At 62.0% G+C, this 22,791-nt stretch overlaps 1 protein-coding gene across 1 annotated transcript in view; it reads left to right on the top strand.

The window, feature by feature from the left end:
- Window positions 1-22,791, top strand: part of TIE1 (tyrosine kinase with immunoglobulin like and EGF like domains 1) — a 78,286-nt gene that overhangs the window by 36,705 nt on the left and 18,790 nt on the right. The window contains exons 8-15 of the mRNA XM_075914584.1: window positions 1,057-1,202; window positions 3,540-3,684; window positions 6,204-6,362; window positions 11,404-11,541; window positions 12,503-12,793; window positions 17,225-17,515; window positions 19,157-19,350; window positions 19,519-19,729. Of these exons, the coding sequence (XP_075770699.1) occupies window positions 1,057-1,202; window positions 3,540-3,684; window positions 6,204-6,362; window positions 11,404-11,541; window positions 12,503-12,793; window positions 17,225-17,515; window positions 19,157-19,350; window positions 19,519-19,729 (1,575 nt within the window). The remainder of the gene's footprint in view (window positions 1-1,056; window positions 1,203-3,539; window positions 3,685-6,203; window positions 6,363-11,403; window positions 11,542-12,502; window positions 12,794-17,224; window positions 17,516-19,156; window positions 19,351-19,518; window positions 19,730-22,791) is intronic.

The following is a 22,791-nucleotide window of genomic DNA, read 5'->3' as shown; positions in this document are numbered from 1 at the left end:
GCAGAGTCTGTCCTTGCCACGGCAATGCTGGGGTGCTAGCATTCTCAGGGGCGCTGCCCTTCCCCCTGCCCCGGCAATGCTGCAGTACTAGCCCCCTGGGGCACTGCTCCCCGCCCAGTACCGCCATAGACGGGCATGCACAGCCCCAGTCTGGCTGGTGATGTGGGGGCAGGGCCCCAGGCTGGAAAGCCGCCAAAGACCAGCGCTGGGAGCTGCAGCATTGGGAGCGGGCCCAGCAGACCCTGCTCCGATCCTGGCCTGTAGGCACTGGCCTGGGCACATGGTGCTGGCGAGAGCAAGGACGTGTCAGTGGAGAAGAGGGGCCAGAGCCATCAGCTGGTGTGACGGCGCGTTGGGGGTTCCCCGTCTCCTGCACCCCGAAATGGCACAAACAGGCTGCACCAGCCAGTGGAATTGAGGGGGGTTTATTGCTCCTCCAGCACAGCGCAGCACAGATGTAATCTGGTTACAGGAACTGGGGCTAAGAGGCCTCAGTGCCCCCCTTGAGATAGGGGAGTCCCAGCCCCCTCCCCAGCTCCTTATTCCCTGCCTTCCAGCCAGGAACTAACTAACCCTCTTCCAGCCCTGCCCCCCAGCCAGGGCAGCATCCACCTTCCTTTGTTCCTCTCCATGGGGGGTGTCTGGCCACTGGTTCAACAAGTTTGGCACTACCTCTGCCTAGTGAGGCTTTCCCTGCTGGGTCTTGCTCCAGACAGCAGGGGTCACCACATCCCAGCAAGTACCCCCACTACGTCACAGCTGTCCTTGCTGGGACTTCTCCCTGGAGCCCAGGTCACTCACGTCCTCAGGGCATCTGAACTGGTGAGGGTGGCTGTGTGGAGCTGCCTGGAGGACCTCGGTGCAGAACCCCTGGCCCCGAGCCCCTGCGGGCCTGCAGCTGGCTGGCTGGGAATGGGTAGCTGGGTACCTAGAGCCGCCCCCATGCACCCTGGGCTGCCATACCCCCGCACCCTTAAGGCTGAACTGGTGAACTCCTTCCCTGGGATCTGACAAGCCCAGCGGCTTGCGTGCTCAGTGCTGCTCTTTGGCGTCCAGATCGGATCCCCCAGATCATCAACTGGGACACAGAATTGGAGTTCAACGTGGGCTCCCAGCCTGTGATCAGCTGTGCGGCCACGGGCAACCCGCCCCCAGTGCGAGACAGCATCGAGCTGCACAAGGCTGACGGGACGGTGCTCACGGTACCTGCCCTCCCTGGGTATCCCTGCGCCTCCACCCCCGGCGTGTTCCCCTGGGGCTCCCTGTGCCCCCCCTCCTGTCTTCCTAGGGATCCCTCTGCCTCCGCCCCCAGCGTGTTCCCCTGGGGCTCCCTGCGCCCCCCCTCCTGTCTTCCCAGGGATCCCTCTGCCTCCAACCCCGGCCTGTTCCCCTGGGGCTCCCTGTGCCCCCCGTCCTGTCTTCCCAGGGATCCCTCTGCCTCCAACCCCGGCCTGTTCCCCTGGGGCTCCCTGTGCCCCCCGTCCTGTCTTCCTAGGGATCCCTCTGCCTCCGCCCCCGGCGTGTTCCCCTGGGGCTCCCTGCACCCCCCCCTCCTGTCTTCCTAGGGATCCCTCTGCCTCCGCCCCCCGGCGTGTTCCCCTGGGGCTCCCTGCACCCCCCCTCCTGTCTTCCTAGGGATCCCTCTGCCTCCGCCCCCGGCGTGTTCCCCTGGGGCTCCCTGTGGCCCCCATCCTGTCTTCCTAGGGATCCCTCTGCCTCCGCCCCCGGCCTGTTCCCCTGGGGCTCCCTGCACCCCCCCCTCCTGTCTTCCTAGTGATCCCTCTGCCTCCGCCCCTGGCGTGTTCCCCTGGGGCTCCCTGTGCCCCCCCGTCCTGTCTTCCCAGGGATCCCTCTGCCTCCAACCCCGGCCTGTTCCCCTGGGGCTCCCTGTGCCCCCCCCATCCTGTCTTCCTAGTGATCCCTCTGCCTCCGCCCCCGGCGTGTTCCCCTGGGGCTCCCTGTGGCTCCTATCCTGTCTTCCTAGTGATCCCTCTGCCTCCGCCCCCGGCGTGTTCCCCTGGGGCTCCCTGTGGCTCCCATCCTGTCTTCCCAGGGATCCCTCTGCCTCCGCCCCTGGCGTGTTCCCCTGGGGCTCCCTGTGCCCCCCCGTCCTGTCTTCCCAGGGATCCCTCTGCCTCCAACCCCGGCCTGTTCCCCTGGGGCTCCCTGTGCCCCCCGTCCTGTCTTCCCAGGGATCCCTCTGCCTCCGCCCCCGGCCTGTTCCCCTGGGGCTCCCTGTGCCCCCCCCCCCCGTCCTGTCTTCCTAGGGATCCCTCTGCCTCCACCCCCGGCCTGTTCCCCTGGGGCTCCCTGTGCCCCCCCCCGTCCTGTCTTCCTAGGGATCCCTCTGCCTCCGCCCCCGGCCTGTTCCCCTGGGGCTCCCTGTGCCCCCCCCCCCCGTCCTGTCTTCCTAGGGATCCCTCTGCCTCCGCCCCCGGCCTGTTCCCCTGGGGCTCCCTGTGCCCCCCCCCCCCGTCCTGTCTTCCTAGGGATCCCTCTGCCTCCAACCCCGGCCTGTTCCCCTGGGGCTCCCTGTGCCCCCCCCCGTCCTGTCTTCCTAGGGATCCCTCTGCCTCCAACCCCGGCCTGTTCCCCTGGGGCTCCCTGTGCCCCCCCCCCCCCGTCCTGTCTTCCTAGGGATCCCTCTGCCTCCGCCCCCGGCCTGTTCCCCTGGGGCTCCCTGTGCTTCCCAACCCGTCCTCCCAGAGATCCCCCTACCTCCACACACACCCCCCCGGCCTGTTCCCCTGGGGCTCCCTGTGCCCCCTGTCCTGTCTTCCCAGGGATCCCTCTGCCTCCGGCCTGTTCCCCTGGGGCTCCCTGTGCTCCCCCAGCCTGTCTTCCCAGGGATCCCTCTGCCTCCATCCCCTGCCCCCCGGCGTGTTCCCCTGGGGCTCCCTGTGCCCCCCCCCCCCGTCCTGTCTTCCTAGGGATCCCTCTGCCTCCACCCCCGGCCTGTTCTCCTGGGGCTCCCTGTGCCCCCCCCCCGTCCTGTCTTCCTAGGGATCCCTCTGCCTCCGCCCCCGGCCTGTTCCCCTGGGGCTCCCTGTGCTTCCCGACCCGTCCTCCCAGAGATCCCCCTACCTCCACACACACCCCCCCGGCCTGTTCCCCTGGGGCTCCCTGTGCTCCCCCAGCCTGTCTTCCCAGGGATCCCTCTGCCTCCGCCCCCGGCCTGTTCCCCTGGGGCTCCCTGTGCTTCCCAACCCGTCCTCCCAGAGATCCCCCTACCTCCACACACACCCCCCCGGCCTGTTCCCCTGGGGCTCCCTGTGCTCCCCCAGCCTGTCTTCCCAGGGATCCCTCTGCCTCCATCCCCTGCCCCCCGGCGTGTTCCCCTGGGGCTCCCTGCGCCCCCCGTCCCATCTTCCCAGAGCTCCTTGCACCTGCTCTCTGTCTTTCCTGTTCCTCCCTCCGCCTGCTCTCTGGATCCGAGCAGCTTCCCTCTCCCCACTGCAGCCAACTCTCTTCCTGCCCATCTGGCTGTGGTAGTGCTCTGTACAGGCTGTGTCCTAGTAACCACAGTTTCTCCAACCCAGTCAATGAAAGCCATCATGGAAACAGAGCAAACCACCTCCGAGTTCCTTGTGCCCATGCTCACCACGGCGGACACGGGCCTCTGGGAATGCAGAGTCTGCACCAGCAGGGGTCAGGACAGCAGGAGAGTCAAGGTCAATGTCAAAGGTGAGCAGCTGGGATAGCTGAGGCAGCTAGAGAGAGGTGGAATCTCCACTGCTGGAGACGTCCAGCTCCCTCGGGAGCCCAATGTCTGAGTTACCCGTTGCTTGTTCCGTGTCTGTGTTACACGTTGCTTGTTCCGTGTCTGTGTTACACGCTGCTTTGCTCAGTATCTGTGTTACCCGTTGCTTGTTCCGTGTCTGTGTTACACGCTGCTTTGCTCAGTATCTGTGTTACCCGTTGCTTGTTCCGTGTCTGTGTTACCCGTTGCTTGTTCCGTGTCTGTGTTACACGCTGCTTTGCTCAGTATCTGTGTTACCCGTTGCTTGTTCCGTGTCTGTGTTACACGCTGCTTTGCTCAGTATCTGTGTTACCCGTTGCTTGTTCCGTGTCTGTGTTACCCGTTTCTTGTTCCGTGTCTGTGTTACACGCTGCTTTGCTCAGTATCTGTGTTACCCGTTGCTTGTTCCGTGTCTGTGTTACACGCTGCTTTGCTCAGTATCTGTGTTACCCGTTGCTTGTTCAGTATCTGTGTTACACGCTGCTTTGCTCAGTATCTGTGTTACACGCTGCTTGTTCCGTGTCTGTGTTACACGTTGCTTTGCTCAGTATCTGTGTTACCCGTTGCTTGTTCAGTATCTGTGTTACACGCTGCTTTGCTCAGTATCTGTGTTACACGCTGCTTGTTCCGTGTCTGTGTTACACGTTGCTTGTTCCGTGTCTGTGTTACACGTTGCTTTGCTCAGTATCTGTGTTACACGCTGCTTGTTCCGTGTCTGTGTTACACGCTGCTTTGCTCAGTATCTGTGTTACCCGTTGCTTGTTCAGTATCTGTGTTACACGCTGCTTTGCTCAGTATCTGTGTTACCCGTTGCTTGTTCAGTATCTGTGTTACACGCTGCTTTGCTCAGTATCTGTGTTACACGCTGCTTGTTCCGTGTCTGTGTTACACATTGCTTGTTCCGTGTCTGTGTTACACGTTGCTTTGCTCAGTATCTGTGTTACACGCTGCTTGTTCCGTGTCTGTGTTACCCGTTGCTTGTTCCGTGTCTGTGTTACACGCTGCTTTGCTCAGTATCTGTGTTACCCGTTGCTTGTTCAGTATCTGTGTTACACGCTGCTTTGCTCAGTATCTGTGTTACACGCTGCTTGTTCCGTGTCTGTGTTACACGTTGCTTGTTCCGTGTCTGTGTTACACGTTGCTTTGCTCAGTATCTGTGTTACACGTTGCTTTGCTCAGTATCTGTGTTACACGTTGCTTTTTCTGTGCCTGTGTTCCACATTGCTTTGTTCTGTGTCTCACATTGCTTTGTTCCATGCCCGTGTTACATGTTGCTTTGCTCCGTGTCTGTGTTACATGTTGCTTTGTTCCATGCCCATGCTACATGTTGCTTTGCTCCGTGTCTGTGTCACATGTTGCTTTGTTCCATGCCCATGCTACATGTTGCTTTGCTCCGTGTCTGTGTCACACGTTGCTTTGTTCCATGCTACATGTTGCTTTGCTCCGTGTCTGTGTCACACGTTGCTTTGTTCCATGCTACATGTTGCTTTGCTCCGTGTCTGTGTCACACGTTGCTTTGTTCCATGCTACATGTTGCTTTGCTCCGTGTCTGTGTTTCACGTTGCTTTGCTCCGTGCCCGTGTTACATGTTGCTTTGCTCCGTGCCCGTGTTTCACGTTGCTTTGCTCCGTGTTTCACGTTGCTTTGCTCCGTGCCCATGTTACATGTTGCTTTGCTCCGTGTCTGTGTTACATGTTGCTTTGCTCCGTGCCCGTGTTACATGTTGCTTTGCTCCGTGCCCGTGTTACACGTTGCTTTGCTCCATGCCCGTGTTACATGTTGCTTTGCTCCGTGTCTGTGTTACATGTTGCTTTGTTCCATGCCCATGCTACATGTTGCTTTGCTCCGTGCCCGTGTTACATGTTGCTTTGCGCCATGCCCGTGTTACATGTTGCTTTGCTCCGTGCCCATGTTACATGTTGCTTTGCTCCGTGCCCGTGTTACACGTTGCTTTGCTCCATGCCCGTGTTACATGTTGCTTTGCGCCATGCCCGTGTTACATGTTGCTTTGCTCCGTGCCCGTGTTACACGTTGCTTTGCTCCGTGCCCGTGTTACACGTTGCTTTGCTCCATGCCCGTGTTACACGTTGCTTTGCGCCATGCCCGTGTTACATGTTGCTTTGCTCCGTGCCCGTGTTACATGTTGCTTTGCGCCATGCCCATGCTACATGTTGCTTTGCTCCGTGCCCGTGTTACATGTTGCTTTGCTCCGTGCCCGTGTTACATGTTGCTTTGCTCCGTGCCCATGCTACATGTTGCTTTGCTCCGTGACCGTGTTCCATGTTGCTTTGCTCCGTGCCCGTGTTCCATGTTGCTTTGCTCCGTGCCCGTGTTACATGTTGCTTTGCGCCATGCCCGTGCTACATGTCGCTTTGCTCCGTGTCTGTGTTCCACGCTGCTTTGCTCTTCCTTGCCTCCCCGTCATGTTGGGTGTCTTGATGTTGGTTCTGTTCTTTGCCTATAGTACCCCCAGTGCCACTCAATCCCCCGCGGTTGCTGGCCAAGCAGAGTCGGCAGCTTGTGGTGTCCCCTGTGGATGGTTTCAGTGGTGACGGCCCAATCGCCTCCATCAAGCTGCTCTACAAGCCCAAGGACGTCACCTCACCTTGGTCATCCATCGTGGGTGAGGCCTCCGCTTGCGAGGGGCGGGCTCGAACTCAGAGGGGCGACTGCTCTGCCGCTTCCCCACTGCCAGGAACCTTCCCTCACGTCTCTGCCACTTGGCGCTTCCCGCCTGCATTTTGCTCACTTTTGGGCCATGCTGACCCTCTAGTGTGACTGCCCCTTCTCCAGGAGTTAGCCCTCCGCCTCCTGGAGCCGCACCTCTCGGGCTTCAGCCCGCATGTTTCTGCTGTGAGCCCCCACGGGGTGTCCCCTCATTCTGGACCCCGGGCCCCGCTCCCCGAGGGAACAGGGCAGCCCAGGTCTGCAGCCCGGAGCGACTCCCACATACTAGCGGGTTTAGTGAGCTTCGAACCCGGCCCAGCAGCTCTCTGGCCCCCCCAGCCCAGCCCGTCTGAGTCTGCCCTGCAGCCAGGGGGGCCTGCCCTGTCCAGGGAGGGACCCGTCTCCCAGACCAGTCTTTGATCTTCCGCCAGCAGCCCCTCCCCCGGCCTTTGTCTTCTGTCCCAGTAACCAGGGTCGCCTGGGCCCCCTCTTCTCCCCCCCTTTGCTCCCCCTGGCTGGAACCGGCTGGGCAGGGCACTGGGGCCTCTCTCTGGCCAGACCCGGCTGTGCCCTCCAAGCTGGGCCTGCCGGGCACCAGTCACTGGGGCTCCAGTTCTGTGCTGTTCCCTGCAACCACAAACTCCCTCTCCCCTCGCCACGTTAAACCAGGGACCCCCAGGGACACTGAGTGCCACCTCCCATGCATGGAACCTTTGCACCCCCCAGGGCCTCTTTGTCACAGCTACTGCTCCCAGTTTGGTGTCATGCTCAAATTTGGCCACAATTGACTTTACAGCAAGGACACTTCTACCCAGGGAGGCCTGAGCCACTGGCCTCTGGTTCTGAGCGAGTGAGTCAGTAAAGCCCATGGAGACCCTCCCAGGCTGTGTGAAAACCAGCAGAACCTGGTGCTACATAGAGATTGGAGTAGGAGCGCTGGGGGCCGACTGGCTAAGCACTGGGAACCGACTGGTTAGAACATAAGAACGGCCGTACTGGGTCAGACCAAAGGTCCATCTAGCCCAGTATCCTGTCTGCCGACAGTGGCCAGTACCAGGTGCCCCAGAGAGGGTGGACTGAAGACAATGATCAAGGGATTTGTCTCCTGCCATCCCTCTCCAGCCTCTGACAGACAGAGGCCAAGGACACCATTTTACCCCCTGGCTAATAGCCTTTTATGGACCTAACCTCCATGAAATTATCTAGCTTCTCTTTAAACTCTATTATAGTCCTAGCCTTCACAGCCTCCTCTGGCAAGGAGTTCCACAGGTTGACTACACGTTGTGTGAAGAAGAACTTCCTTTTATTAGTTTTAAACCTGCTACCCATTAATTTCATTTGGTGTCCTCTAGTTCTTATATTATGGGAACTAATGAATAACTTTTCTTTATTCACCCTCTCCACACCACTCATGATTTTATAGACCTCTATCATATCCCCCCTCAGTCTCCTCTTTTCTAAACTGAAAAGTCCAAGTCGCTTTAACCGCTCCTCATATGGGACCTGTTCCAAACCCCTAATCATTTTGGTTGCCCTTTTCTGAACCCTTTCCAAGGCCAAAATATCTTTTTTGAGGTGAGGAGACCACATCTGTACACAGTATTCTAGATGTGGGCATACCATAGTTTTATACAGGGGCAGTAAGATATTCTGGGTCTTATTTTCTATCCCTTTCCTAATAATTCCTAGCATCCTATTTGCCTTTTTGACCGCCGCTGCACACTGCGTGGAAGTTTTCAGAGAAGTGTCCACGATAACTCCAAGATCTCTTTCCTGATTTGTCGTAGCCAAATTAGCCCCCATCATACTGTATGTATAGTTGGGTTATTTTTCCCGATGTGCATTACTTTACACTTATCCACATTAAATTTCATTTGCCATTTTGTTGCCCAATCACTCAGTTTGGTGAGATCTTCTTGGAGTCCCTCACACCTCGTGGAACTGGCTCGTGGAACGAGGTGTACCGGTAGTTCGGAATAGGAAGCTTAGTTCGAACTACCTAGTTTGAGCCCTGTGTAGCCGCGCTGCACGGGGTTCGAACCAGCGGGGTTTTAAAAATGGCGGCTCCCCGCTTATGCAAATGAAGCCCGGGAAATTCAAATCCCGGGCTTCATTTGCAAGTGCAGTATGCCTACATTACCCTCCTAGTTCGAACTAGGAGGGTAGTGTAGACATACCCTATGTTTCTAACGATCAAATCACCCACTACTAACACCTGCCTCTTCCTAACTGGCATTCCCTCCCCCTCAGAGGTATCCTCAGTGCGAGAGGATACCGCAACATCCTCTGGGAGGAGGGTCCCAACTACGGGATGGTTTCCCTCTGCTCCCATTGAATGCTCTGTTCCCTTGAGACTTTCATACTCCTTAAGAGCACTGGGGTTCTCAGACTGGAGGTGGGACAGTACTACAGTGTCCCGGAAAGTCTCATCAACATAGCTCTCTGCCTCCCTTAGCTCCTCCAGTTCAGCCACCCTGGCGTCCAAACCCCAAACTCGATCTCTGAGGGTCAGGAGCTCCTTGCAACGGGTGCACACATACACCACCCGCCCACAGGGCAGGTAATCGTACATGTTACACTCGACGCAATAAACAGGATAGCCCCCACTCTGCTGCTGGGCTTCTGTCTCCATTTTTCTAATGAATAAGTTTAATTATAAACTGGGATTCTTTTTAAACTTCTGGAGTATAGATTATTCTAAGAGTTAGGTTTTAAAGAAGGACACAAGTCACTAGTGCCCTCTAACCTCCCCCTCTAAACTCCCTGTTAGCTGTTCATGTTCGCAAGCTCACTGGTCGTGGAGTCATAGGCTTATGTAGCTCTGGTAGCCCCTCCCCCTGACTGAGGCTCAGCCACTTAACAGAGACTTCTAGATTTCAAACCATTTAGAAGCTCCTTCAAACAAACAAACAAACAAACCAAACAAACAGACAAACACAAGCTCAGCACACAGCAAATAACTCCCCACCACACAAACACACACCCGGTTAAGCGCTGGGAACCGACTGGCTCAACGCTGGGAACCGACTGGCTGAGCACTGGGAACCGACTGGCTGAGCGCTGGGAACCAACTGGCTGAGCGCTGGGAACCGACTGGCTCAGCGCTGGGAACCGACTGGCTCAGCGCTGGGAACCGACTGGCTGAGCGCTTGGAACCGACTGGCTCAGCGCTGGGAACCGACTGGCTGAGCGCTTGGAACCGACTGGCTCAGCGCTGGGAACCGACTGGCTGAGCGCTTGGAACCGACTGGCTCAGCGCTGGGAACCGACTGGCTGAGCGCTTGGAACCGACTGGCTCAGCACTGGGAACCGACTGGCTCAGCGCTGGGAACCGACTGGCTGAGCGCTTGGAACCGACTGGCTCAGCGCCGGGAACCGACTGGCTCAGCGCCGGGAACCGACTGGCTCAGCGCCGGGAACCAACTGGCTAAGCGCTGGGAACCGACTGGCTCAGCGCTGGGAACCGATTGGCTGAGCGCCGGTAACCGATTGGCTGAGCGCCAGGAACCGACTGGCTCAGCGCTGGGGACCGACTGGCTCAGCGCTGGGGACCGACTGTCTGAGCGCCGGTAACCGATTGGCTGAGCGCCGGTAACCGATTGGCTGAGCGCCAGGAACCGACTGGCTAAGCGCTGGGAACCGACCGGCTGAGCGCCGGGGAGCGACTGGCTCAACCCCGGGAACCGACTGGCTCAACTCCGGGAACCGACTGGCTAACCGCCGGGAACCGACTGGCTCAGCGCCGGGGAGCGACTGGCTCAACGCTGGGAACCGACTGGCTCAACTCCGGGAACCGACTGGCTAACTGCTGGGAACCGACTGGCTCAGCACCGGGAACCGACTGGCTCAGCGCTGGGGACCAGCTGGCTAAATAGCAGTGCTGCTGAAAATGACCTGGGGGTTACAGTTGATGAGAGGCTGGATAGGAGTCACCAGGGCGCCCTTGTAGCCAAGAAGGCTCATGGCATATTAGGGAGCATTGCCAGCAGATCCAGAGAAGTGATTATTCCCCTTTATTCGGCTTTGGTGAGGCCACACCTGGAATATTGTGTCCAGTTCTGGGACCCCACTACAAAAAGGATGTGGATTCATTGGAGAGGGTCGAGCGGGGGGCTGGAGCACATGACCTACGAGGAGAGGCTGAGGGATTTGGGCTTGTTCAGTTTGCAGAAGAGCAGAGTGAGGGGGGATTTGAGAGCAGCCTTCAACTTCCTGAAGGGGGGTTTCAAAGAGGATGGGGAGAGGCTGTTCTCTGTGGTGGCAGATGGCAGAACAAGGAGCAATGGGCTCAAGTTGCAGTGAGGGAGGTCTAGGTTGGAGATTAGGAAAAACTGTTTCCCTAGGCGGGTGGAGAAGCCCTGGAATGGTTCTCTAGGGAGGGGGTGGAATCTCCATCCCGAGAGGTTTTCAAGTCCTGACTCGACAAAGCCCTGGCTGGGTTGATTGAGTTGGGTTGGTCCTGCCTGGAGCAGGGGGCTGGACGCGATGACTCCTGAGGTCTCTGCCAGCCCTAGGATTCTATGAGTGTCCTTGTAAAGTCAATCGCAACCAGATTTGAGCATGACACAAAGATAGGAGCAATAGCAAATGCAGGGAGGAGATCACTGCTTCGCCAAATATTGTGGTCTCGTAACACCTAGGGGAACCCTGCATCTCCATGGGATGGTCTCACTGGAGAAGCAGAAGGGGCAGGCTGAGCAGCAGACAGCGATGGGATAGAGCAGGGATGCTGAGATCCAGCAGGTCTGTGTTGTGCATTGCTTACTCCTGGGCCCCATGAACTTTCAAGAGGGAAGGAGGCAGCAGGCCAGCTGGGGATGTCCTCTTGCCAGTGCTCCATCTGTGTTGGGCTCAGGGATCGACCCCTATTGTCTAAGGCTCAGCACACCTGTGGTTTAATTCCCAACAAGCCCTTTGCTCCACAAGTCACCGTCGCAGGCTAGAAAAGGTCGCTGGTCACATGGCTCTGGTGTAACAGGACCCTCTGTAATTCACAGTTGACAACAGTGAGAACATCACACTCATGAACCTACGGCCAGTCACTGCCTACCTGGTCATGGTGCAGCTGGCACGCCCAGGTGACAAGGGGGAAGGTGTGGCGGGACCGCAGGCGATCATGGTGACAGAGTGTCAAGGTGAGAGCTGGCCAGGGATGGGGCTCAGGATAGGGATCCCCCACATGAAATCCTACAGAGGGCATGTGCCTGGGTCACCAGGACTGGAGCTGGCTGAATTCATCCATTGGCTGCTGATCCAGCACTTGCACCTAGGGCTTCTAGTCAGGGATCGGGACCTGCTGTCTTGGCCTCTACACACATGTGGCTTAATTCATAACAAGCCATTTGTCCCGTGAGCTCAGCTAATTCCCCAGACCCGGAGTCAGTGCAATGGGACATAACTGGGTCCAGCCCACTCCGTCCAAGCCCAGGCCCAAAGTTCTTGGAATTTCTTGGAATCGCTCTGTTCCAGCTGCTCATGCTGAGCCCACCCTGGATTTATTGGACAGCTCCTCCCCTCCCAGAGGAGCCAACAACCTCTGAGGCCCCTGGGCAAGGTGAGGGAGTCCAGCTCCATGCTCCCGGCAGGGGCAGGTAGCCCTCAGCACCGCCTGGACCGTGGCAGGCCCCCAGAGCCTCCCAGAGTGCAGCACGGTGCTCTAGTGGGGATTTAAAGGGCCCAGTGCTCGGGCCATTGCTGAGGCACCAGCAGTGAGCCCCAGGCCCCTTTGAATCGCCAGGCCCCACAGCAGTTGTCCGTTTTGTCCTCCCTTGGCAGTAGGCCTGCTCCCTCAGGATCGGGTCTTGATACAAGTGTGAAGCCGATGTGGTCGCTGGCAGGAGGGCATGACCTTAGAGGCTAAAGCCATGTGCCGTGACTGCATGAACTGAAAGACAGCAGGTGCTCAGCTAAAGCTGTAGAGCAGACAACACTCTCCCTTGTCAGTGATCTCTGGGTTATACAAGAGTAGGCCCTGGATCCTAGAGCAGATGCATGAGGCTCCATGCATTCCTTTGGGAGGAGGGGTATTTACTGTCTGGTTTTCACAAATGCTGGTCTAATGAAGATATTACCTCACCCGCCTTGTGTGTCTCATAGAACCCACAGCCAAGCCGGTGATCGACGGCTGGTCTGTGGAAGGAAAGAACACACTTCATGTTAACTGGAATGTGCCAAATAACTATGAGCCAGCAAACGGATTCATTGTACGTCTCTGGGACTCAGCAAAAGTGCTTGTACAGGAGGTTAATATTACCTCCATGTCTGTGCACTCTGCCCGCATCCCTTACCTGGAGTTCAACAAGGAGTATGGCCTGGAAGTGTTTGTCTATCACTGCACCCGCCTGGGCCCTCCATCTGACCTCTGCAAGGTCATGATCAACAGCAAAGGTAGGTAACCAACTGTGCCCTCTGCCCCTGCAGAAGTGGGATTGTCAGGAGTAAGAGGCAGGAACTGTCTGACGTGGGGATGTAGAGCCAGCTCCGCCACTGATGTAGATCAGCATAGGCCCTGTTCCCACTCTGGCACTGCGAGTGCAGAAGACGGAGGCTCACAAAATACCCTGCCACTAAAGGCTTCTGTATAAAAACTCCCCCAGGTCCAGATTCTGTGAACTTGGATGGGCATTGCTGCCACCCCCCAAATGCAAACACCCCTGAGAGCCCAGGAAGACATGTTTGGGAGTTCCTTCCTGTGGGGTACCCCAAGCTCTTTAACCCTCCCTCTGGAGAGAGCTTGGAAGAACCCTGTGTTTTTTTCTTAATAGCTGCCTGTGCAGTCTTAGGCACATGCACACAGAACCTCCTGCCTTCTAGCCCACCGGAATCAGATTATGGTCTTAAAAAGGTGATTTGGTTGACAAGCCAAAGAAAACATACTTGGTGAAACATTATTTGGTTGCTAGATGTTATGGAGCAACTGAAAAAAGAAAGATTAAAGACCCAGAGAATTGCTTCCCTGGGATTCCGTTTAAAAGTTACAGTGTACGGGGCTGGGGAGAAAGTACATGGGCTTAACACAGAGAAGCCCAGCAAACCGCAAAATAAAGAAAATAACCTTATTGCATCTTACTAGCCATTCCCTGTTCTACTCACATTTCTGTAGTTTCAAGATTTAGTTCTTCCCTAAGAATGGACGTCACATCATGCTCCATGCCTCTTTTCCTGGCTTAGAATGAACGCAGCCCTGGGAGTCTCCTTTCCCCACGGCTGGGACTGGCCCTGGGAGACTCCTTTCCCAGTGGCTTTGCCCATGGCTCAGACTGGGCACAGCATGACGTGGGGAGAAATAGCGCAAGGAGACTCCTTTGCCCATGACTGGGACTGAGCAAGGCCCAGAAAGTCCCCTTTTCCCATGGCTAGGCCTGTGTGTGACCCAAGGGGTGTCCTTTGCCCATGGCGGGGCCTAGGTGTGGCCCACGGAGTCTCCTTTCCCCATGGCTGGGACTGAGCATGGCCCAGGGAGGTCCCTTTGCCCGTGGCTGGGCCTGGGTGTGGCCCAGGGAGGTCCCTTTACCCGTGGCTGGGCCTGGGTGTGGCCCAGGGAATCTCCTTTCCCAGTGGCTATGACTGGGCGTGGCCCAGGGAGTCTCCTTTCCCAGTGGCTGTGACTGGGCGTGGCCCAGGGAGTCTCCTTTCCCAGTGGCTGACTGGGCGTGGGCCAGGGAGTCTCCTTTCCCAGTGGCTGTTACTGGGCGTGGGCCAGGGAGTCTCCTTTCCCAGTGGCTGTGGCTGTGACTGGGCGTGGGCCAGGGAGTCTCCTTTCCCAGTGGCTGTGACTGGGCGTGGGCCAGGGAGTCTCCTTTCCCAGTGGCTGACTGGGCGTGGCCCAGGGAGTCTCCTTTCCCAGTGGCTGTGACTGGGCGTGGGCCAGGGAGTCTCCTTTCCCAGTGGCTGGGCCTGGGCGTGGGCCAGGGAGTCTCCTTTCCCAGTGGCTGGGCCTGGGCGTGGGCCAGGGAGTCTCCTTTCCCAGTGGCTGTGACTGGGCGTGGGCCAGGGAGTCTCCTTTCCCAGTGGCTGTGGCTGTGACTGGGCGTGGCCCAGGGAGTCTCCTTTCCCAGTGGCTGTGACTGGGCGTGGGCCAGGGAGTCTCCTTTCCCAGTGGCTGTGACTGGGCGTGGGCCAGGGAGTCTCCTTTCCCAGTGGCTGTGGCTGTGACTGGGCGTGGGCCAGGGAGTCTCCTTTCCCAGTGGCTGTGACTGGGCGTGGGCCAGGGAGTCTCCTTTCCCAGTGGCTGTGGCTGTGACTGGGCGTGGCCCAGGGAGTCTCCTTTCCCAGTGGCTGTGACTGGGCGTGGGCCAGGGAGTCTCCTTTCCCAGTGGCTGGGCCTGGGCGTGGGCCAGGGAGTCTCCTTTCCCAGTGGCTGTGGCTGTGACTGGGCGTGGGCCAGGGAGTCTCCTTTCCCAGTGGCTGTGACTGGGCGTGGGCCAGGGAGTCTCCTTTCCCAGTGGCTGTGACTGGGCGTGGGCCAGGGAGTCTCCTTTCCCAGTGGCTGTGACTGGGCGTGGGCCAGGGAGTCTCCTTTCCCAGTGGCTGTGACTGGGCGTGGGCCAGGGAGTCTCCTTTCCCAGTGGCTGTGACTGGGCGTGGGCCAGGGAGTCTCCTTTCCCAGTGGCTGGGCCTGGGCGTGGGCCAGGGAGTCTCCTTTCCCAGTGGCTGTGACTGGGCGTGGCCAGGGAGTCTCCTTTCCCAGTGGCTGGGCCTGGGCGTGGGCCAGGGAGTCTCCTTTCCCCGTGGCAGTGACTGGGCGTGGCCAGGGAGTCTCCTTTCCCAGTGGCTGTGGCTGGGCGTGGGCCAGGGAATCTCCTTTCCCAGTGGCTGTGACTGGGCATGGCCCAGGGAGTCTCCTTTCCCAGTGGCTATGACTGGGCGTGGGCCAGGGAGTCTCCTTTCCCAGTGGCTGTGGCTGTGACTGGGCGTGGGCCAGGGAGTCTCCTTTCCCAGTGGCTGTGGCTGTGACTGGGCGTGGGCCAGGGAGTCTCCTTTCCCAGTGGCTGTGGCTGTGACTGGGCATGGCCAGGGAGTCTCCTTTCCCAGTGGCTGTGGCTGTGACTGGGCGTGGCCAGGGAGTCTCCTTTCCCAGTGGCTGTGACTGGGCGTGGGCCAGGGAGTCTCCTTTCCCAGTGGCTGTGACTGGGCATGGCCCAGGGAGTCTCCTTTCCCCGTGGCTGTGACTGGGCGTGGGCCAGGGAATCTCCTTTCCCAGTGGCTGTGACTGGGCGTGGGCCAGGGAGTCTCCTTTCCCCGTGGCTGTGACTGGGCGTGGGCCAGGGAGTCTCCTTTCCCCGTGGCTGTGACTGGGCGTGGCCAGGGAGTCTCCTTTCCCAGTGGCTGTGGCTGTGACTGGGCGTGGGCCAGGGAGTCTCCTTTCCCAGTGGCTGTGACTGGGCGTGGGCCAGGGAGTCTCCTTTCCCCGTGGCTGTGACTGGGCGTGGGCCAGGGAGTCTCCTTTCCCAGTGGCTGTGACTGGGCGTGGCCCAGGGAGTCTCCTTTCCCCGTGGCTGTGAGTGGGCGTGGGCCAGGGAGTCTCCTTTCCCAGTGGCTGTGACTGGGCGTGGCCAGGGAGTCTCCTTTCCCAGTGGCTGTGACTGGGCGTGGGCCAGGGAGTCTCCTTTCCCAGTGGCTGTGAGTGGGCGTGGCCAGGGAGTCTCCTTTCCCAGTGGCTGTGGCTGTGACTGGGCGTGGGCCAGGGAGTCTCCTTTCCCAGTGGCTGTGACTGGGTGTGGGCCAGGGAGTCTCCTTTCCCAGTGGCTGTGGCTGTGACTGGGCGTGGGCCAGGGAGTCTCCTTTCCCCGTGGCTGTGACTGGGCGTGGGCCAGGGAGTCTCCTTTCCCAGTGGCTGGGCCTGGGCGTGGGCCAGGGAGTCTCCTTTCCCCGTGGCTGTGACTGGGCGTGGGCCAGGGTGTCTCCTTTCCCAGTGGCTGTGACTGGGCGTGGGCCAGGGAGTCTCCTTTCCCCGTGGCTGTGACTGGGCGTGGGCCAGGGAGTCTCCTTTCCCAGTGGCTGTGACTGGGCGTGGGCCAGGGAGTCTCCTTTCCCAGTGGCTGTGACTGGGCGTGGCCAGGGAGTCTCCTTTCCCAGTGGCTGGGCCTGGGCGTGGGCCAGGGAGTCTCCTTTCCCAGTGGTTGTGACTGGGCGTGGGCCAGGGAGTCTCCTTTCCCCGTGGCTGTGACTGGGCGTGGGCCAGGGAGTCTCCTTTCCCAGTGGCTGTGACTGGGCGTGGGCCAGGGAGTCTCCTTTCCCAGTGGCTGTGACTGGGCGTGGCCAGGGAGTCTCCTTTCCCCGTGGCTGTGACTGGGCGTGGCCAGGGAGTCTCCTTTCCCAGTGGCTGGGCCTGGGCGTGGGCCAGGGAGTCTCCTTTCCCAGTGGCTGTGACTGGGCGTGGCCAGGGAGTCTCCTTTCCCCGTGGCTGTGACTGGGCGTGGCCAGGGAGTCTCCTTTCCCAGTGGCTGTGACTGGGCGTGGGCCAGGGAGTCTCCTTTCCCAGTGGCTGTGACTGGGCGTGGGCCAGGGAGTCTCCTTTCCCAGTGGCTGTGGCTGTGACTGGGCGTGGCCAGGGAGTCTCCTTTCCCCGTGGCTGTGACTGGGCGTGGGCCAGGGAGTCTCCTTTCCCAGTGGCTGTGACTGGGCGTGGCCAGGGAGTCTCCTTTCCCCGTGGCTGTGACTGGGCGTGGGCCAGGGAGTCTCCTTTCCCCGTGGCTGTGACTGGGCGTGGCCAGGGAGTCTCCTTTCCCAGTGGCTGGGCCTGGGCGAGCCAGTCCCAGTGTCTCACACCCGCTGCTGTTACCAGTGGTGCTGATTTCCTTCCTCTCCTTGTCCCAGGCCCCTCGGCCCCCAGGTCTCTCCATGCAGAGCCCCTTGTGGATTCTGCCATCCAGCTCACCTGGCAGGCCCCTGAGTATCCCAACGGGGGCATCACCAAGTACATTGTGGAGCTGCAGCAGCTGGGCGGGGCCAGCGAGCCTCAGTGGGTCGATACGGACAGCGGGGGGGAGACGACGAAGATCCTCCGTGGGCTCAACGCCAGCATGTGGTACCAGTTCCGGGTGCGGGCCAACTCCCACGTGCCTGGGGAGTGGAGTGAGCCGGTGAAGGCAGAGACCCTGGGCGATGGTAAGTGGGATCTTTCGGGGGGAGCCAGGAAAGAGCTGAGCCGAGTGGGCCATGCATCCCCCCGACTCCAGAGGCTCTGACGACCTCCATCCTCCACCCCCAGCCCAGCTAGGGCTTAGCACCTGCATCCTCCCCAAGCCATAGTGCCAGGCCAGCCCCAGCCCAGCTGGCTCCCCACACAGAGGTCCCTTGGGAGGCCCTCTGTCCAGACCTGCCAAGAGGCTAGTTCATGCCCCCGAGTGTCCCTGGTAAGCACCTCTCCACTGGTGTGTGACCCCGAATGGCGTGTGCCTGGACCCAGCTGCCAGCCCACAGCTGTGCTGCTGTGGTGTGTGCAGACAGCAAAGCTCCAGCCTTTGGTGTGGCATGGGGAGGTGTGGTGTGGGGAGATGTGGAGTGAGAAGACATCATGGGAAAGCGTGGTGTGGCATGGCATGGGGAGGTGTGGCATGAGGAGGCATGGTGTGGCATGGCATGGGTAGATGTGATATAGCATGGGGAGACATCATGGGGAAGCACAGCATGGCATGGCATGAGGAGGCGTGGCGTGGGGAGGCATGGTGCAGTGTGGTGTGGCATGGGGAGGCATGGTGCAGCATAGCATGGCATGGCATGAGGAGGCGTGGCGTGGGGAGGCATGGTGCAGTGTAGTGTGGCATGGCATGGGTAGATGTGATATAGCATGGGGAGCCATGGTGCAGCATAGCATGGCATGGTGTGGGGAGGCATGGTGCAGTGTGGTGTGGCATGGGGAGGCATGGTGCAGTGTGGTGTGGCATGGGGAGCCATGGTGCAGCATAGCATGGCATGGCATGAGGAGGCGTGGTGTGGGGAGGCATGGTGCAGTGTGGTGTGGCATGGGGAGGCATGGTGCAGTGTGGTGTGGCATGGGGAGGCATGGTGCAGTGTGGTGTGGCATGGGGAGCCATGGTGCAGCATAGCATGGCATGGCATGAGGAGGCGTGGTGTGGGGAGGCATGGTGCAGTGTGGTGTGGCATGGGGAGGCATGGTGCAGTGTGGTGTGGCATAGGGAGGCATGGTGCAGCATAGCATGGCATGGCATGAGGAGGCGTGGTGTGGGGAGGCATGGTGCAGTGTAGTGTGGCATGGCATGGGTAGATGTGATATAGCATGGGGAGCCATGGTGCAGCATAGCATGGCATGGTGTGGGGAGGCATGGTGCAGTGTGGTGTGGCATGGGGAGGCGTGGTGCAGTGTGGTGTGGCATAGGGAGGCATGGTGCAGCATAGCATGGCATGGCATGAGGAGGCATGGTGTGGGGAGGCATGGTGCAGTGTGGTGTGGCATGGGGAGGCATGGTGCAGTGTGGTGTGGCATGGGGAGGCATGGTGCAGCATAGCATGGCATGGCATGAGGAGGCGTGGTGTGGGGAGGCATGGTGCAGTGTGGTGTGGCATGGGGAGCCATGGTGCAGCATAGCATGGCATGGCATGAGGAGGCGTGGTGTGGGGAGGCATAGCATGAGGAGGCGTGGCATGGCATGGGGAAGGCCTGGCCCAGAGGGAGAGGGGTCTTTCCAGGGAAGGGGCCGTGCCAAGAGGTACATGGAGGGGGAGCGGGGGTGTCTGAACCCTGCAGCTGGGCTCAGCCAGGAGCCCTCTTCTCCCGCCTCCCCGCAGGGGCTCTCAGCGATGTGCCCAGACTGCAGAGCCAGGACGTGCCGCCCTCAGGACTAGCACACGAGCTGCTCCTGGCCATCGTCGGCTCCGTGTCTGTCACCTGCCTCACCATTCTCTTGGCCCTCCTGGCCCTGTTCCTCATCAAGAAGAATTTCTTTCACCGCCGCCGGACCTTCACCTACCAGTCTGGCTCGGTGAGTCAAGCTGCTCCCGGGGTCTGGTGCCCCAGGCAGCTCCGGGTCCTGCCCCCTACCCTGCAAGCGGCGTGCCCTGTGCACGGTGCAGAGAGCCTGGCGTGCACACACCCTGCCCCGCCCCGTCCCGCCGGGCTCAGGACCCTGCCCCGCCCCCTTGTTTGTCAGGGGGAAGAGACCATCCTGCAGTTCAACTCGGGGACCCTGACGCTGACCCGCCGGCCAAAGGCCCAGCCCGAGCCCCTCAGCTACCCCATCCTGGCCTGGGAGGACATCACCTTTGAGGACATGATCGGGGAGGGGAACTTCGGACAGGTCATCAGGGCAATGATCAAAAAGGACGGCTTGAAAATGAATGCGGCCATCAAGATGCTGAAAGGTGAGTGCCTGCCCCTGCGCCTGCCATGCCCCTGCCCTGCCCCTGCCCCGTCCCTGTCCCTGCCCTGCCCCACCCCTGCCCCGCCCCGTCCTTGTCCCGCCCCTGCCCCGCCCCTGCCCCGCCCCTGCCCCGCCCCGTCCCTGTCCCTGCCCTGCCCCGCCCCTGTCCCTGCCCTGCCCCCCCCTGCCCCGCCCCGTCCCTGTCCCTGCCCTGCCCCGCCCCTGCCCCGCCCTGTCCCTGCCCCGTCCTGTCCCTGTCCCTGTCCCTGCCCCTGCCCCGGCCCCGGCCCCGGCCCCGGCCCCGGCCCTGCCCCTGCCCCGTCCCTGTCCCTGTCCCTGTCCCTGTCCCTGTCCCTGTCCCTGTCCCTGCCCCGCCCCGCCCCGTCCCTGCCCTGTCCCTGTCCCTGCCCTGCCCCTGCCCCGCCCCGTCCCTGCCCCGCCCCTGTCCCTGCCCTGCCCCGCCCCGTCCCTGTCCCTGCCCCGCCCCGTCCCTGCCCCGTCCCTGTCCCTGCCCTGCCCCGCCCCTGCCCCGCCCCGTCCCTGTCCCTGCCCCGCCCCGTCCCTGCCCCGTCCCTGTCCCTGTCCCTGCCCTGCCCTGCCCCGCCCCTGTCCCTGTCCCTGTCCCTGTCCCTGTCCCTGCCCTGCCCTGCCCCTGTCTCTGCCCCGTCCCTGCCCCTGCCCCTGCCCCTGCCCCCGCCCCTGCCGCCGCCCCGCCCCTGCCCCGCCCCTGGCCCCGCCCCTGCCCCTGCCCCCGCCCCTGCCCCTGCCCCCAGCCCCGGCCCTGCCCTGCCCCTGTCCCTGCCCCTGCCCCTGCCCCTGCACCCGCACCTGCCCCCTGCCCCTGCCCCCGCCCTTGCCCCCAGCCCCGGCCCTGCCCCCGGTCCCTGCCCCTGCCCCTGCCCCTGCCCCGCCCCTGGCCCCGCCCCTGCCCCCGCCCCTGCCCCTGTCCCTGTCCCTGTCCCTGCCCCGCCCTTGCCCCTGCGCCTGCCCTGCCCTGCCCCTTTCCCTGTCCCTGCCCCCGCCCTGCCCCACCCCTGCCCCTGCCCCTGCCCGTCCCTGTCCCTGCCCTGCCCCCGCCCTGCCCCTGCCCCTGCCCCTGTCCCTGTCCCTGCCCCTGCCCCTGCCCTGCCCCTGCCCCTGCCCCTGCCCCTGTCCCTGTCCCTGCCCTGCCCCACCCCTGTCCCTGTCCCTGTCCCTGTCCCTGCCCTGCCCCTGCCCCTGCCCCACCCCTGCCCCTGCCCGTCCCTGTCCCTGTCCCTGTCCCTGTCCCTGCCCTGCCCCGCTCCTGCGCCTGCCTCTGCACAGGACAGTAGGAACCACCCACCACATAACAAAGCAAACAGAGAGAACACAATCCCCACAACGCCACCAGAGGAAAAGAGGAAATTGGACTCTGGAGGGGGGGCTGGGGGCCTGCAACTGTGGAGGGGGGGCTGGGACTGGGGAGGGGCGGGGGGCCGGTGCCTTGGCCCTGGGACTATGGGGAGGGGCGGGGGGCCGGTGCCCTGGCCCTGGGACTGTGGGGAGGGGCGGGGGGCCGGTGCCCTGGCCCTGGGACTGTGGGGAGGGGGCCGGTGCCTTGGCCCTGGGACTGAGGGGCGGGGGCCGGTGCCTTGGCCCTGGGACTGAGGGGCGGGGGGCCGGTGCCTTGGCCCTGGGACTGAGGGGCGGGGGGCCGGTGCCTTGGCTCTGGGACTGAGGGGCGGGGGGCCGGTGCCTTGGCCCTGGGACTGAGGGGCGGGGGGCCGGTGCCTTGGCTCTGGGACTGAGGGGCGGGGGGCCGGTGCCCTGGCCCTGGGACTGTGGGGCGGGGGGCCGGTGCCTTGGTCCTGGGACTGAGGGGTGGGGGCCGGTGCCTTGGTCCTGGGACTGAGGGGCGGGGGCTGGTGCCTTGGTCCTGGGACTGAGGGGTGGGGGCCGGTGCCTTGGTCCTGGGACTGAGGGGCGGGGGCCGGTGCCTTGGTCCTGGGACTGAGGGGTGGGGGCCGGTGCCTTGGTCCTGGGACTGAGGGGCGGGGGCCGGTGCCTTGGTCCTGGGACTGAGGGGCGGGGGGCCGGTGCCTTGGCTCTGGGACTGTGGGGAGGGGCGGGGGGCCGGTGCCCTGGCCCTGGGACTGTGGGGAGGGGCGGGGGGCCGGTGCCCTGGCCCTGGGACTGTGGGGAGGGGCGGGGGGCCGGTGCCCAGACCCTGGGACTGTGGGGAGGGGCGGGGGCCGGTGCCTTGGCCCTGGGACTGAGGGGCGGGGGCCGGTGCCTTGGCCCTGGGACTGAGGGGCGGGGGCCGGTGCCTTGGCTCTGGGACTGTGGGGGGGGGCGGGGGCCGGTGCCTTGGTCCTGGGACTGAGGGGCGGGGGCCGGTGCCTTGGCTCTGGGACTGTGGGGGGGGCGGGGGGCCGGTGCCTTGGTCCTGGGACTGAGGGGCGGGGGTCGGTGCCTTGGCTCTGGGACTGAGGGGCGGGGGGCCGGTGCCTTGGTCCTGGGACTGAGGGGTGGGGGCCGGTGCCTTGGTCCTGGGACTGAGGGGCGGGGGCCTGTGCCTTGGTCCTGGGACTGAGGGGTGGGGGCCGGTGCCTTGGTCCTGGGACTGAGGGGCGGGGGCCGGTGCCTTGGTCCTGGGACTGAGGGGCGGGGGCCGGTGCCTTGGTCCTGGGACTGAGGGGCGGGGGCCGGTGCCTTGGCCCTGGGACTGAGGGGCGGGGGCCGGTGCCTTGGCTCTGGGACTGAGGGGCGGGGGCCGGTGCCTTGGTCCTGGGACTGAGGGGCGGGGGGCCGGTGCCTTGGCCCTGGGACTGTGGGGGGGGCGGGGGCCGGTGCCTTGGTCCTGGGACTGAGGGGCGGGGGTCGGTGCCTTGGCTCTGGGACTGAGGGGCGGGGGCCGGTGCCTTGGTCCTGGGACTGAGGGGCGGGGGCCTGTGCCTTGGTCCTGGGACTGAGGGGCGGGGGCCTGTGCCTTGGTCCTGGGACTGAGGGGCGGGGGCCGGTGCCTTGGTCCTGGGACTGAGGGGTGGGGGCCGGTGCCTTGGTCCTGGGACTGAGGGGCGGGGGCCGGTGCCTTGGTCCTGG

The sequence above is a fragment of the Pelodiscus sinensis genome, unplaced genomic scaffold (assembly GCF_049634645.1).
Source record: "Pelodiscus sinensis isolate JC-2024 unplaced genomic scaffold, ASM4963464v1 ctg65, whole genome shotgun sequence".
In the NCBI taxonomy this organism is placed as follows: domain Eukaryota; kingdom Metazoa; phylum Chordata; order Testudines; family Trionychidae; genus Pelodiscus; species Pelodiscus sinensis.
Note: the sequence above shows the minus strand (reverse complement) of the source record. Positions and strands in the feature narration are given on the sequence as shown.